Consider the following 16,614-nt stretch of genomic DNA (forward strand, 5'->3'; position numbering starts at 1 on the left):
TGTAAAGTTTGAGTTTCAGGGTAGAAGCAGAAGTTGTATTTAAGATATAGAAAGTGAACGTGCATTAAGGAGAAGTGGGCTATGTAGCCTTATTTATAAATGGCTCGTACAACCCAGTTGATTTTAAAGTGTGCTGAGGAAACACATTGTAACTGATGTTGCTGGATGTTCACTGTCTGGATTCCTCCATCAGAGGTCAGGGATACAGAGGTCATACATACAAATAAGATAAGATAAGATAAGATAACCTTTATTAGTCCCACACGTGGGAAATTTGTTTTGTCACAGCAGGAAGTGGACAGTGCAAAAGTTATGAGGCAAAAATTAGAATACAATAAGAATAAATACAGTACACAACTGTACAGAATAGAATAAAATACTATATACAGTAGAATAAAATAAAATAAATATACAATAAGATAAAAATAGAATACAAATACAAATACTATATACAACTGAGTAAAAATACAACGATGACAGAAAGGATTATTGCACTTAGTATTATTGCATATGTATGGATGTGTGTGCTTGATCAGTTAAAGTCTTTATTATGGAGTCTGACAGCAGTGGGGAGGAAAGACCTGCGAAATCTCTCCGTCCCACACCGTGAAATGATGGCAGCTCATTAAAGGCTCTGTTAGAATGTTTCAGTGAAATCAAAGCCTGGATGGCGTTAATTTTAAACTTCAGTGACAGCAAAACTAATTCCACTTATCTGGGTCATGGGGGCAGTAGCCTAAGCAAGGAAGCCCAGACCTCCCCAGTTACCTCCAATACGGGGGAACACCAAGGCGTTCAGGCTGACAGATATAATCTCTCCAGCATGTCCTGGGTCTGCCCTGGGACCTCCTCCTGGTGGGATATGCCCAGAACACCTCACCCAGGAGGTTGTATATGTCTGAAATAAAGTTATAATATTAATAATAATAATAATAATAATCCTTGTCAGATGTCTGAATCACCTTAACTGGCTCCTTTTGATGTGGAGCAGTAGCGGCTCTACTCTGAGCCCCTCCCGATAGCCAAGCTCCTCACCCTATCTCTAAGGGGGAGGCCAGCCACTTTTCTGAGAAAGCTAATTTCTGCTGCTTGTATCTGCCATCTCTTTTTTTCAAACACTACCCAGAGCTCGTGACCATAGGTGAGGGTAGGGATGTAGATCAAGAACTTTGTATTTACACTCAGGTTTCTCTTCACCATGATGGACCAGTATGGCTGGCATCACTGCAGCCACAACACCAATCTGTCAGTGGATGTCCTGCTATCCTCTGTCTTCACTTGTGAACCAGACCTCAAGAACTCCTCCACTTGGGCCAATAACTTGTTTCTGACCCGGGGTGGACACTCCACCTACTTCTGACTGAGGTGTCCTAAGACTTGGAGGTGCTGATTCTCATTCACGCTGCTTCACACTCAGCCCCTCTCTTCACTAGAGTCCAGAACATACAGCTGCAGATCTGCTGATACAATTGTAAAATCACTGACCTTCTGGCCGAGGGTGGACACCCTTATGATCAAACATGGTCTTTGTTATTGATAAACTGTGGTTTGCACAGAAATTCAGTAACAGAACACACTGTTCCTCTCAATTGTGCCCCTCCAGGTTACATTGTTATTGCCTACATGAGCACTGAAGTCTCCCAAAACGATGGGAGTCACCAGGTGGAGCACCCCACCCTGGGACTCCAAGAAGCCCAGCCATTACCTGACCAGAGGTTTCAGGGAACCCTCTTGTCTACAGGGAGAAACACCAACGTATTGGTAGCAAGCCAAGGGGATACTGGGATATAGTCCAACCTCTTTCCAGGAGACTGGACTTATCCAAGGTTTTGAAACTCATCTACCTTCACTATCTCTGCTGTGATTAGATGGAAATTGTGTTGTTTAAACTAATTTTAATTTCCATTTATTATAAGAGAATTTGAAGCAACATGTGTTGGCTTACCGTCTGCTGCTAAATTGTTTTGCTACATTGTGCAACATCAGCTACAAGCGATAATCAAACACTTTTATAGAGATTGACAGACCACGTGACTTTCGCGCACTGCATGCCGGTAACTCGTGGCAAAACGATCCAAGCGCCGCATCAAATGCACGCATTTGCAGCACCGCAAGAAGTTCATTGTCGGTTCCAATACACTTTTGTGACTTTGTTGTGTGGACAACAGAAGCTTGTGTTATTACACGTGTGATGCCAGATGTAGACTTGTGGGCTAAAATGCTGCCTGTCGCTCAGGATTTCTTCTACAAAGTTGTGATGCCTGAGCTCTTGGCCAATCACTACACTGGTCCAGAACCCAGTGTTTCACAAGGGCCACATTCCATGGATGTTACCGTGACAAAAAAAAAACGAAAGAAAATAGCTTGCATAGAAAACTAACCAGACAGTATTTCAATTACACCCGTTCAGAGACAACTCTCTTATATTGAAGGACTTTATTGTGATTTCATGTTTAGTGTCACTTTAAGGTGGACCCATCTTCCTGTACTCTGCACTCTATGGTTTGTGTTACCTGGTGTTCTGTCACTCACAGTGAATTATAAGATGTTTACATTGCTATAAATGTCTGTCACAACAGTCATACTTTGTTGTAAATATTTGCCAATTTGCACCACTGCACTTTACAGCTGTGCTGTAAATTATCTCTTTATGTCCAGAATGGGCCGACGCAATCTCTTTCTTTTCAGTTTGTACTAATATACAGTGTCAGAACCAATACAAATAAAGTAAGTGTTGCACAAGTCTTTCATCAGGACTGTCTTTATTTATAACTGACAACAGTGTTACATGTTACTATTGAAGCTGTCACGGACCCAGTTCCAGGGATTCGGGGTCTGTGAGCAGTGTGGACTATTATTATTATCGTGGTTATTGTGATTATTGTTATTATGGTTGTGTCCGCTGTCCTGCTTTCCGTGTTGGTGTACTGTCAGGTGTTTATGTGTGTGTGTGTGTGTGTGTGTGTGAGGGTGCGGTCGTGGCAGGCACTTTTAGGCCTGGTGGGTGTGGCCCTGCCAGCTGACCGGTCCCACCCAGGAATCCACACACCTGGCGCCGATCAAGCCTCGTCAGAGGAGCTTCAAAACAGTGTGGCTGAGAGCTCCTCGACGCTGGATCGTTGAGTGACTTCCCGAGGAATTGTGGCGACCAGGAGGCAGCACACGGAGAGTACACAGGGAACGGAGACAGAGCACGGAGCACGGGCTAAAGGAGAAGACACGGAACGGGAGTTGGGATCGCACGGGGGATTTATTGTTGTTTGGATTGTCACCACTGTAAATAAACACTGTTGCACTGTAGAGTCCTGCATTTTGGATCCTCCTTTCCCCACATCCCCACGGTCTGCCAGCGAGACCGTGACAGAACAATCCAGCCATTATGGGCCCAGCGGACTCAAGGACCGTCTCACAGGAGGAATTGCTCGCCCAGCTCTGGAAATACTGTCGGAGCATTATCCAGGCGGCAGATCCACATCAGAGACACTTACAGGTCGTATTTTTTGATTCCTTCTTATCATCAATCACCTCATCTGTGAGCTTTTTGGACATTAAGAGACTAATTTCGATTATAACCACGCTGAGGGAAAGTTCCTGTTTTGAGCTGTTTGGTTTGGGCTGTCCGGGCGAGGAGGATGTGGCAAACTCCCTGGGAGCCCTTGCTGCCTATTTCTTTTTTCATAGGCTGATAGCCTCCCCGCCGTCGCTTGCAGCTCGCTTGTTGGACCCTCCATTGCGGGGGAAACGTTTCACTCGCCCTCTGCACCTCACCCCATCTCCACTCACCTCTGCGGCACCTGCTGAGTCGGCGGACCAAGGACCGGCGGCTCAAAATCACACAGCTGCTCTCCTGTCCGGCCAGCTGGTGGACCCTCAGCCTGATACGCCGGCCCCGGCATCGTTAAAGAAGCGACGCTTGCGCCGCCGGCGTGCCTCACCGCAGCCAGACTCTAAAGCTTTCCTACAGCCAGCTGTGTTGGAGGCTGGTATGCCTGCTGGAACTACTCTGCCACCACATCCACCGCCTGCTGCTGCCATGTCACCATCGTCACCGCCAGGTGACCGGTTCAGTGTGCAGGGGGATCCCGCGCCGCGGCCGGAGGAGCACAGCGAGCCGGAGGAGCTCAGCATGCCCGAGCGGGAGCTCAGCGAGCGGGAGGAGCCCGCGTCGCCAGCTGTGGAGCTCAGCGTGCCCGAGCGGGAGCTCGGCGAGCCGGAGGAGCTCAGCGTGCCCGAGCGGGAGCTCGGCGAGCCGGAGGAGCTCAGCGAGCTAACGCCGGAGGAGCACTGTGAGCCGGAGCAGCCCAGCGAGCCACCCACTGAGAAGCCCGCACTGCTGCTGACGGACCTCAACGAGCCGGAGGAACCGGCGTTGCCAGCAGAGGAGCTCAGCGAGCCTGGTGAGCCCGCGCTGCCACCGGAGGAGCTTGGAGGTCCGGAGGGATCCGCTGAGCCAGAGCTGGCGGTCTGCGTGCCGGAGGGGCCGCCACGTCCTGAAGCCCGGCCGCCACGTCCTGAAGCCCGGCCGCCACGTCCTGCAGCCCGGCCGGTACATCGGGTATCGTGCGTTGTGCGGAGGCGGAAGCAGCAACGCCGCCGCCACCGGACCCGTGGCAGGCCGCTGGAGCAGTCACACTGCCGCCACCGGACCCGTGGCAGGCCGCCGGAGCAGTCACACTGCCGCCACCGGACCCGTGGCCGCCCGCCGGAGCTGCAACGCCGTTGCCACCGGATCCGTGGCAGGCCGCCTGAAGCGTTCTGCTTCCATCACGGGGTTGGAGGTAGGCCGCCAGAACTGTTTTCCCACCATGGCAGTGATTGGACTGTTGAACTGGGGTTTTCCGGCCCTCCGTCCTGTTTTCCCCCCGCCGCCCGCCCTGGGTTGGTTTTCCTGTTTTTTGTTTGTTTTGTTTTGGGGTTGCCAGGAGTCGACCCTTAGAGGGGGGGTACTGTCACGGACCCAGTTCCAGGGATTCGGGGTCCGTGAGCAGTGTGGACTATTATTATTATCGTGGTTATTGTGATTATTGTTATTATGGTTGTGTCCGCTGTCCTGCTTTCCGTGTTGGTGTACTGTCAGGTGTTTATGTGCATGTGTGTGTGTGTGTGAGGGTGCGGTCGTGGCAGGCACTTTTAGGCCTGGTGGGTGTGGCCCTGCCAGCTGACCGGTCCCACCCAGGAATCCACACAACTGGCGCCGATCAAGCCTCATCAGAGGAGCTTCAAAACAGTGCGGCTGAGAGCTCCTCGACGCTGGATCGTTGAGTGACTTCCCGAGTGGCGACCAGGAGGCAGCACACAGAGAGTACACAGGGAACGGAGACAGAGCACGGAGCACGGGCTAAAGGAGAAGACACGGAACGGGAGTTGGGATCGCACGGGGGATTTATTGTTGTTTGGATTGTCACCACTGTAAATAAACACTGTTGCACTGTAGAGTCCTGCATTTTGGGTCCTCCTTTCCCCACATCCCCACGGTCTGCCAGCGAGACCGTGACAGAAGCTTACAGGACAAAGGCAAAATAGTATACCGTTGTGCATTATTTGCTGATTTGTATAAAAAAACAGCTGCACAACAAAACAATAACAACCACAACAAACAATTGATACAACAAATTGGAAAACAGTTATTCATCACTTGCATGCTTCACAACAACACTTGGGCACATATTTGTGAGCGCACATGACCCAGCGATTATCTTATCCAGCAAAGTCATGTTCTCACCTTCACATGGCACCACAAAACCTAAACGGATGGTGTCATTTAGGATAGTGTACTTGGACCGTAGACAGCCTATAACGCGTTCAACATGGATCCTGACATGTGCCAGTTTTCGTGTGTCCTCCACATCTTTTGCTTGTAGCTGACTACGACCCCGTGTAAATGCTGGGATTTTTAAAGTGGCACCCATTAAGGCAACACTTTCCTTGATATCAAAACCCCGGTCAGCGAGCACTGTGTCCCCAGGTGACAGCTTCTGTAGAAAGCCAGATGTTTCAGCTATTCGTTTATCGCTGGTACGCCCTCCCCATCCTTTAGAAATGAAAGAGATGGTCCCTTGTGGTGTGATGCCAATGAGATATTTCATTGTGTGTCTACTTTTGTATGTGGAATACGTCTCCGCCATGGCGCATAAATTTTGTGCTCTCTCTATGAACAGTTCAAAACAGTCAATAACTGTCACCCGGTCACCAAACATCTCAACATACTGGTGTGGCATACTGGCCTGTATGCAATGTCTTCCCGGCCAGTGCACCAGTGGACTGAGGTGAGCGTATAGCACATTTACAGTAATGTTAAATACAGTGGATGTGGTTGTCCGGCTAATATCAAAGAGGTGTGCAATATGTGCAATTGGAAGGTTGAGTCTTAAACGCATGAGAGTCAACAAGAGCATCTGAAACTGGGAAATTTTCCTGTCAGTGTCTGGCAAGCTCGGGCTGATTTGTTGTAGCACCCCCATTAGTAAAGCAAAAGAAGGCAGCCCTGTGTAGAATTTAACTTTAGAGTTGTTATCTTTCAAGAATTCCATGTCTAATTTCCTTTTGGACAGTTCTTTTTGTAATATTAGGTTTTCTTCCTGCAGGTGTGCTATTTCTTGTAACCTTAGAGAACACATTTTACAGTCCTGCAGATCTTCATCCTCGTGCTGTGGAGTTATCTGCTGTGGTTGGATCTCAGCTGTAGTTTCCGTAGTGACAGGTGCTGAAAAACACACATGCATACAGACAAAGACAAGATCATTTTATGATCAAAGGAGCATAGCGCGATGATTTCTGTTCAGCGCCAAATAAGACGTATTAACTACTACAAAACACTTACCTTTGTGGAAATGCTTGGAGCAGACTAACATGTGAGGTGGAGTGTTTTCGAACGTTATATTAGGTCTTCGGATAGCGGCAATCCAGGCCATCCGTCGCCTCTTCTTGACTTCGGAGACATGGCTTGGAATATTTCTGCTCCACGCCGGAATCCGATAAAAACCAATCGCTTTACCCGTCGGCTTCACGCGGCTGTTGCTCGCCCGGCTTGTGCAGTTAATAATACAACAGCTTCTTGCCATTTTTGGTTTCTTTTTATCGCTGTGTAACTGATTTCAATTGAAAGCCTGTGTGCGCTAGTAGCTCTTGCCACGAGTTACCACAATCCTTTGCGGTTTTCCCCTTGAATGACGTCACATTTTCAATCTCTATTCTATGCCACTTCTGCATGAGAACTTATCTGACTCAACAGCACAACCTTGTGGGGTAAATTGTGCAGTGCACACCTTAAACTTTGCAGGTCAGGCCAGCGCAGGCAGGGTTAAACCGACAGTTTTCATTGTCAGTTTTTACATTTATGTTAGGCTACTTTTAATTAACTGCTTTAGCCCACTTACAATGAAAATTTAAAAAAATCTTGTTCATGACCTGTGTAGTATGTAGAACTTAAAATTTTAAATAACCTGGCACCTAGTTATCTGATTGACCTTCTTAATTTATATATCCCCACAAGGGCACTCAGATCCTCTAATCAGGGGCTCCTAATGCAACCAATGTCTCGACTAAAGACGAAAGGGGATTGTGCCTTTGCTTTTGCTGCACCAAAACTTTGGAACAGCTTGCCAGTTGATGTCCGTGCGTCGGAAACTATTCAATCTTTCAAGTCACGGTTAAAAACCCATTTGTTTAAGCTCGCCTTTCAAACTACTTAGTATAATTTCCTCCCGGTTCGTGCTTGTAATGATATTACCATCCTATAACTGTATTTCTTTGTTGTTGACTGTTCTCTTTTGTTGTAAATCTGCAAATATGGCTCGTCTGTGAAGCACTTTGTTGTACCTGTGACTCTTAAATGTGCTATAGAAATAAAATTGAAATTGAAATTGAAATTGAAACTCCAATTTCGAAAACACAACTTTCTTTTCTTTCTTTTTTTTTTTTATAAAGCTCTGACTTGTATTATGAGTATGAGTCTGTGGTCTGGGAGAGAGTCCTGTAACTCTGTCTGCAAAATACAGTATATAATGACCAATGCTGGGCAGTTAATTATATAGTTATTTCTTCAAAAAAGTTACTGAGTTTGGCAAACAACAAAGTTTTTTTGCAGCTATTTTTTTTTAAATGCAGCCAAGGCATTTTTAAATAAACATTTCAAACTATTTACAGAACAATCAGCTGTTCTGCATCAAATCTGATGCCACACAAATTATTTGTGCCACTCCAAAAATAATTTCTGTCCACTATGAGATAAAGAAGAACAACAGCCTGATACCTGCAGGCCTGACAACAGGAGATGTGTCACTCCTGTCACTCCTGTAACATTCAGCAGTCGCCTCATTGTTCTGACACACACAATAAAACTATTGACTACACTACACACTAACTACACAAGATTTGCGCTAAACGTCTCAAATCTCTCACATCTCAAAGCACCGCCGTCACTCCTAAAACTTCCCCCCGTTTCTTAACAACTAGATGCCATGTTGCCATATCATTTTTCGATTGGTCGACATGGTACTTTTTTGGACGAATAGGAAAGGGACAGGGGGGTGGGGTTTGTTTTTGCTCACAGGTGGAGAGTGCTTTCAAGCCTTTTTTTTTTTTTTAAATGCCGTTTTTACCGTTTCTTCCTGCAGTAAATATAAACAACGACAGTATTCAGGAAGAAAACCAAACATTGCATTTTTTTTTATCATAACTCTGGTTTTACGTGGCCGATCAACAGAATTTAAAAACTGGTATAAAGTCCACACTTTTTCCGTCAATTTTTCCGTCTGTCCTGCTCACATCTCCAATGGTTGTACACGTTGTCATTAACGTGGCTTCACTCCACATCAGCCACACCGCTTTGCTCGCTAAAACACCGGTGTCGGCGCATAAGGACGCTGTCATAGCCTGTCAACGACCTTGATTGGCTGCATATATAGGCATCATTGGCTGGACTATGGGATAAGGTGGCATCGTTCTAATCCCATATGGGAGCAGCCAGTCACTCACTGACTAACACTGCAAAACAGAATTGTTAAAGTTTTAATTTTAATTTAAATTCAGGTTAGATTTTTTTTGTGCACAACGCAGAATTTATGTGCGCAGAGACCGTGCCAGCAGTGCGCAATTGCGCACGTGCGCAGCTTAGAGGGAACATTGCTTGCATGCCATACAAATGTGATAAACACACACACACACACACACACACGCACACACACACACACACACACTTGCGTTGTATTGTAGTTCTACAGTATGATAACAGGTCCTGTAGTTCCAACAGCTACATTGGAGAATAAATTGCCTTTCAATGCAGACACTGAAGAAATGTGTATCCAGACTTGGAGTATTTTTATTGAGAAAACACATGTTATGTACTTCTTTTGATCGTTCATTTCCTTGAAACACATCAAAATATTCTTACATTTTATTTATTTAAATAGTATAATCCTTCCAGTGAAATATTATTTTACAGCAACACTGTAAAAAATACATTAACATTGTTCAATAAAACATAAATCCATCCATCCATCCATCCATCAATTCGCTTCCGCTTATCCTTGTCAGGGTCGCGGGGGGCGCTGGAGCCTATCCCTGCTGTCATAGGGCGAGAGGAGGGGTACACCCTGGACAGGTCGCCAGTCACACAGGGGCAGACAACCATTCGCACTCACTTTCCCTCGCACATTCACACCTAGTGGCAATTTGGATTATCCAATTAACCTATCCCCACATATTAAAACATAAATATAAAACCAATTTTAAATAAGAAAACGTATGTGCAAATGCAATATCTCAGAAAAATAATAATGTAATATTATTAAGATTATATAGTAATACGTATTTAGTTACTCTTAGTATGAGTGAATGATATGTGAGCCTTATTTAGACTGATTGGGACCTGATGAATGGAAAATCAAAGAATTACCTGATTATTTTTTTTGTACCTGATTTTTGTTTCTGAGAATAATGAGATCCACATAAGAGGACATTTGTTTTAAATTTCGATAGAACAGCGGCAGTATAATGTCCTCGTAAGTGGATCTCTGGCCCTTGTAGAGCAAAATTGGGTATTTTGGTGTCGACAACCCAAAATGTATTTTCCACATATGTGGATGTCAGGTCCTTGGAGGTTAGAGAATGTATATGAAAGATGGATGTAGCCACCATGACAGCTTGTCAACCACCTGCTTGTAGCAGGTCACAGTTTATTTCTGCTGTGATTTTATACACAGGTAAAAGTTGTTTAGGACCAGGATGGCTTTGGTGAGAGTAAACTGGAATAATAACATAATATAATAACAATTTCTTTGCTTTTGTTTTGTTTTGCAGCTTCCTTAATTTGTTTCTTTTTAGTATCAGTTTTTTCAGGTCTGGTAAAAAACAAACAAACTACTATTTGATTAAAATAAATGCTTTTAAAATGATTAACCATGCACACCGTTAGCCAAAGTTATGGAGCATGAGTTGAGACAGAATGGTCTTGAGGTAAACCTCTATCCAGACTGTTAGCCACAGTAAAAAATACAATTAGGGATCTCTAATAATGCTGCATGATTACAGACACAGGCTTGGTTATAGGATTACTATCTGGAAATCCAACAGCTAAATGCAATGTACTACTCACAGGTCAGTTTGCAGAGCTTTATGCAACTGTTTCATTAAATCTGTCCTACAGAGTTTCTATGGAAATATTAATGGGAATAACAGGATTAGTTTTCTGTTAAGTTAAACTAAACTATCAACTACCATAAAGAAACATTTTTAACCTGAGATTAACTGATTGAAAGCACATTAATATTTGCAATAAACAGAAAAGAACATTCAGTTTTGTCTGAATTATAATCACTTGTTGATCTTTGTGAGAGGTAAAGTGCCATCAACAGCATTAATACTGTTTCTTAACTGCAGAGTACAGAGGAGGTGAAGCATCTGTGGTGAGGTTGGAAGGGCTGGTATGTACCAGAGGTGTGGAATAGACGACTTCATCCGTTTTACTACAGGATGTGTTGTTGGTGGCAGGAATGTTGGAAAAATCCACTTCAGCATAATTAACTTTATTCATGTCGTCTTCAGCCTGAAAGAAAAGTGAGATCAACCTTCAGACCCTTAAAAACGTGTTTGTAATTAAATAAAGGTTTATGGAGCTACAGCCTGAGACATCATTCTTTCTTGTACACATAAGTTGTACCCACATTTTGAGTGTGAAATCTTTAAAAACATAACCCTCAGCCATGTTTTCTGAATTGCTCTTTAAGTTATATCTAAACAAAAAGTAAACAAATGTCTCGTGAATAAAACGAAAGTGTTTGTACCTAATAAACTGGACCCAAATCCTGTGCATTGAATTTGGCCATTTCTAGTCATTGCTATTAGCTGGCAGAAAGAAATGCAACAGTATATCCACAGGGCATAATAATAGTATAATATCCATCCATGACTACTGATGAATTACTTCATTACTCAGACTGGTTTGTCCTGGATTTGGACATCAGAGTTTAAAATAAGAAACGAGTTGTATCTACTTTGTTCTGAGAACAGGTGGTGAGGTTGTAGAGGTCGATGTTTTCAGCTCCATCTGGTTGGGGGCCTTTTGCAGTGGTGTAAATTGAAGACACTTCCACCTTCCTCTGTGGGGCCCCCTCTCTTATTTCTTGCTTGGCCTGGAGAAGGAGAATAAACCAGATGGTGGATACAAATAAAGCGATAATGAAACTCAGGTGTCTCACAGTTCCTAAAACTCACCCGTGTAATGTTGGCATACTCTGTTTCCACAGGAGGTCCTGAAAATGCAGTTCATAAAACAAACATCATTTAACATAATTGATAGTCTGACCTGTTTAAAGCCAGGCTGGAAAACTACTGACTTTGTAAGATATCTCAGCTTTTTCATTAAGACACAATAGAATTTAAACAAAATGTACATGAGTCAGTTTTTTTATTCTGTCAGCAGCAGAGATCAGTGGGTGTTAAGTTCATACCTGATGACTAGGTCTGCAGCATAAGTTTAGATTAACTGTAATGTCGGGTTAATCTCCAGGAAATTAATGTGTGATGTGCGCTGTAAAGATGAAACACTGCTGTGTGTTTATTGTAGGCTCACCTTTGGGTTTAATGGCCTTCCTGTTCTTGTAGAAAATCAGCAAAGTTGCTGATAAGACGATGATCACAAGAACCAGAGTCAGAATCATGTAAAGCATCTTATCTGCACCTCAGCAGAACAGAGTTTTAGTGTTACTCTCTTAATCAATAAAGGTTAACTGATGCAACTAAAGACACACAAACTGTTACACTGATACTTGTATAAATTCATGGAAAGAAATCTGAGAAACTGCTGAGTGATGGACCAACAACATCTTTGTCTGCCACTAAGAACTCATGTAGTGAAACTCTAATGAAGTCAGGCATGTTCTCACTCAGCTTTTAATGCCCGGTGGTTTAAACTTCTTGAGTTCTTCATTCAGATGTTGTGCCATACTGCACTACTTTTATTTGATAACTTTGATAACTATTTTGATAACGTCACTCAGAATCAACAGGTTCTTGCCCTTTTCTACAACTGCATGTTCTCGGAAAGAGCTGCGGTTTATCTTCTCTACATCTATTCTCTAAAAACAGGAAGTGATTTAGTAGCTGAATAAGTTCATCACAAAGTTATTAGGTGAAAAGTCACATAGACATGTAGATTGCTCAGTAAACAGAAAAAAGCACATTTCATGAAGCTGATCAAATTATATAAAAAAAATCAAAACTCTTGACACAAAGACAAGTAACACCCAGAAAGCACAAAATTACAAGATTACAGCGATAAAGCAGAACAAAAAGTGACAGGCTCTCATGTTAAGGTTCTGATGGTTTAATGCTGTTGTCTTCCTTCTTCACTTGTAAACCAGGAACCTTTCACTTCTCTTAATGATGAGACCCATTCGTCAGCTCTGCATTTCTACTTATTTATTTATATTATATCTCATGTTTTCTATACCCTGAAAAGATCTCACGTTGTTATCCTCATCCAAAATCACACATGTACCTGAGTGCTGAAAACTAGAAATTGACTGTATATGTACAGTACAGAGTACTGTACTCTGTACTGTACAGGGGGTTGGGAAGCGCATCTGTAACCGGAAGGTCGCCGGTTCGATCCCCGGGCTCTCTGTCCTGGTTGTTGTGTCCCTGGGCAAGACACTTTACCCTACCGCCTCCTGGTGATGGCCAGAGGGGCCGATGGCGCGATATGGCAGCCTCGCTTCTGTCAGTCTGCCCCAGGACAGCTGTGGCTACAACCGTAGCTTGTGATAATGTGAGAGAATGTGAGAGTGAATGAATAGTGGAATTGTAAAGCGCTTTGGGTGCCTTGAAAAGCGCTATATAAATCCAATCCATTATTATTATTATTATTACTGTTTTAACTATAATGATAATTATATCCATAGGAAACAAATGTCATCAGTGATATTTCAGAAAAATACAAACCCTTCATTTGTGTGCATTTTGTACTATTCAAAAATATCTCTGTTTCTGTATATTGAGGCCAATGCACAATGTTACGTCCCTTGGCTTTTTGCGTGAGCAGGCCATGATGTAATTATGCAACATGAAGCAACACTGATGTCGACACACCTGCTGCTTGGTCTGTGGCTTTTCGCCAGAGTCGGGGGACCACGGCATCATTTCTTGTAGCCATTTCCCTCAATGTCGGGTTTCAAAAATGGTGGTTTTGATTTTTGTGAACAAGGTGCTATCATAACTCATCGAGTGATGCCAAGTTCGGATCTCTTGGAAACCCAGCCGAGCAGGTACTGTTTTAATGCCTGGTACCCGAACCGTAACAAGTCTGTGCAGGTACTAATGGAAAAGGGTCTGAATAACCGAGATCATATCTACATCAGTATATTACATATTAAACATAAAATGTATAATGTACCTGAACTTGCAGGCGATCTCTGGGGCTGTTTTGAGGTTTCGGGGGACACTGATGAAACTCCAGCACTTTCTGAACTGAAGACTGAAGTCTCTGTTGTTGGTATTGCTTTTGTTGTTTTTGTTGTTTTTGTTGTTGATGTTGTTGTTGTTGCTGTTTCTGTTTTTGTTGTTGAGCCTGATGACAGAAATGTTAAAGTTGAAGTATACAAACAACATGAACAATGAAACAATGAGATTAAATCTTAAAAATTATGCTTAAAGCAGATTCAGTGTTTGCATGTAAGGTTTAGTTTGTGGTCATCAGTGGAACTTATAAAAACTAAATCTTAAGTTTATGTAAAGCAATGACATAAAAAAATATTTTTGCTGGAACTCACCTTCTGTGACAAGAATGTAAAACTCATGGCTCAGATCACCAAGCCAGGTTTTACTCAAACACATGTATGGTCCTGTGTCCGACTTTTTCAGCTGACCGATGCTCACATACAGAATATCAGATGACAGAACACCTTTTTCTACATACTGAATGCTGTATCTGTCATTTTTAGCTGCGTTCTCTGTTGTTTCAATTAGGATATTTCTTTTTTCACATTTTCCCTTACAGAAGAACTTCTTGGTTCCAGAGTAAGAAAATTTGCATTCAACTCTGATGTTTTCTCCTTCCATTCTTCTATAGGTGGGAATTCCTGTATTGACTTGACCAGCGTTTCCATCGTGCAGTGCTGTAGAAATGATGAACAGTCAATAGTTAATATGTACCCTGTAATATGTTATGAATAATACATTTTTGTACATTTAATTTAATTGAATTTATTCACTTTTATTCACTTCATGTGAACGGTCATAAATGTTTAGTTGAATTCACTAAATTCTTACTTTACTTGCAAAGTAAAGTAATTTTACAAACAGCAAATGTCATGTTTTTTCCTAATATCTCCACAAATCATCAGCTGAAGAAGACTCAGAGTTGAAGTTTTGTGTAAAAGCTAGAATATCATCTTGAGTTTTACTTGCTTCAGAATCCATCTTCGTCCGCTTTTCTGACCTCCGCACGTAAAATGAAGATGTGTTGCTGAACATTCAGAGACTTCGGGATATCAACACTCACGCAGTGTTGTTCCTTTTATGTTTCATATTTAACAAGTATGAAAAAAATAACATTGCTGTTGCATCATCTTCGAACAAAGAATGGTTAAACATAATTTACCACCAAACTGATCCACCTTCGTGTTCCCTTGCCAAATGCTCCTCAATCAAAGATTTCCTCACAAACAGACCTCAGTCAGTCAGACTGCCTCCAACTCTTCGCCCAACTGTCACTCAGCATCAAGTCTCCGCAGGGCTGTATTCTCAACCCCCTAATTTACTCCATGTACACACATATTTGTGCATCAATCCAACCAATGAACATCATCTTCAAGTACGCCGATGACACCACCGTGAATAGGCTCCTCTCTAATGGAGATTAGACAGCATACAGGGTGGAGGTAGAGAATGATTCCTGCTGAGGCTCAGAAAATAACCTGAAGCTGAACATCCTTAAATCAAAAGAACTCATAATGGACTTCAGGAGGCACAGACAGATCCCCAACCCTTTGATTATAAATGTTGAACAGGGGGAAATCTGTCTCCCCCTTTCTGGAAACCCACATTTCCACTGATCTCACCTGGACCCACAACACCAGCGTTCAAGTGAAGAAGGCCCAACAGTGGCTGCACTTTCTTTGTGTCCACACCCACACACACTAACACACGCACACGCACACACACACACACGCACAGACTAGAATAACAAACAAACGTTAAGACCAGTTTCCCTTTTTCCTTCCTTTGTGTTGCAAAGCGGTGAGGTTGAAACAACAGTGTGTACTTGTCAACTATAAATACATCCTTAAAATAAAATAAATAAAAAACAAGTGTATGCAGATATTTGGCTGTATATTCAACAACAATACAAGAAAATCAGGATAATTTCTTAAAAAAACTGAAATTATTGAAAAACAAAATAAACTGAAGTCGTGTTTAAATAAAAATGGGGAAGTTAAGTTGTACTTTCAGAGGCACTTACACCTCTGAACATGTTTAACCACAAACACTCTGACAAAGAAACACTGTTAAACTTTACAATTGTTCATCAAAGGTGCAAAACAGCTCCAACAGTCCAAATGTTAAGCCCAGCTTTTTTAGTTTTCCCAGTGTGTTGCAAAACAGTGATACTGTAAACTGTCGGTTCCCCATAAAAAATCTCAACTATAACACTACTCCTTAAAAACAAGTATATACGTGGAAATTTTATTAAATATTGAAGTGCAATGCAAAAAAATCTGGAGAATCTTTGGAAAAAAAAAAAAAGATAACCTTAGGTAATAAAAAATGGAGCCATGCTTAAAAAAGGTTCCTGCATTGTTTATATTTGGGGAAGTTACCTCATATTTTTAACAAACGTCATGTTCCAATAAACATATTTAACCACATAAAGCAATGATATGCAAGAAGGAGTAATAATACAAAAATTTACTCACTGAGAAAGATGAAACAGACCGCAGTGCCACATACTGTCTTCATATTGCTTGTCTTATAAACCAGGAACTTCTCACTTCTCTTAATGATGGACTCCCTCCCCCACACACATCATACAGCTCTACACTTCTCCCCTTTGCTTTAACTTCTTGAACTGCAGAGTGAAGGATTCTGTGTTGGTTTAGCTTTTGTGTCTCATCACTT

The 16,614-nt window shown here is 42.7% G+C and overlaps 2 protein-coding genes across 2 annotated transcripts; both read right to left on the bottom strand.

Annotated features, from left to right (window-relative positions):
- Window positions 1-5,304: 5,304 nt before the first annotated feature.
- Window positions 5,305-7,139, bottom strand: LOC309697412 (uncharacterized protein). The gene is made up of 2 exons (XM_082519289.1): window positions 6,821-7,139; window positions 5,305-6,703 (listed from the first exon to the last, which is right to left on the bottom strand). Exons 1-2 carry the CDS (start codon window positions 7,059-7,061, stop codon window positions 5,625-5,627), a joined length of 1,320 nt encoding a protein of 439 aa, XP_082375415.1. The 5' UTR covers window positions 7,062-7,139; the 3' UTR covers window positions 5,305-5,624.
- Window positions 7,140-9,292: 2,153 nt separating this feature from the next.
- Window positions 9,293-16,548, bottom strand: LOC309697192 (uncharacterized protein). The gene is made up of 7 exons (XM_082518911.1): window positions 16,413-16,548; window positions 14,268-14,612; window positions 13,892-14,065; window positions 12,071-12,172; window positions 11,713-11,750; window positions 11,493-11,630; window positions 9,293-11,044 (listed from the first exon to the last, which is right to left on the bottom strand). Exons 1-7 carry the CDS (start codon window positions 16,453-16,455, stop codon window positions 10,856-10,858), a joined length of 1,029 nt encoding a protein of 342 aa, XP_082375037.1. The 5' UTR covers window positions 16,456-16,548; the 3' UTR covers window positions 9,293-10,855.
- Between the last annotated feature and the right edge of the window lie 66 nt (window positions 16,549-16,614).

The sequence above is a fragment of the Aulonocara stuartgranti genome (genome assembly GCF_965226115.1).
Source record: "Aulonocara stuartgranti genome assembly, chromosome: 20".
Classification (NCBI taxonomy): Eukaryota; Metazoa; Chordata; class Actinopteri; order Cichliformes; family Cichlidae; genus Aulonocara; species Aulonocara stuartgranti.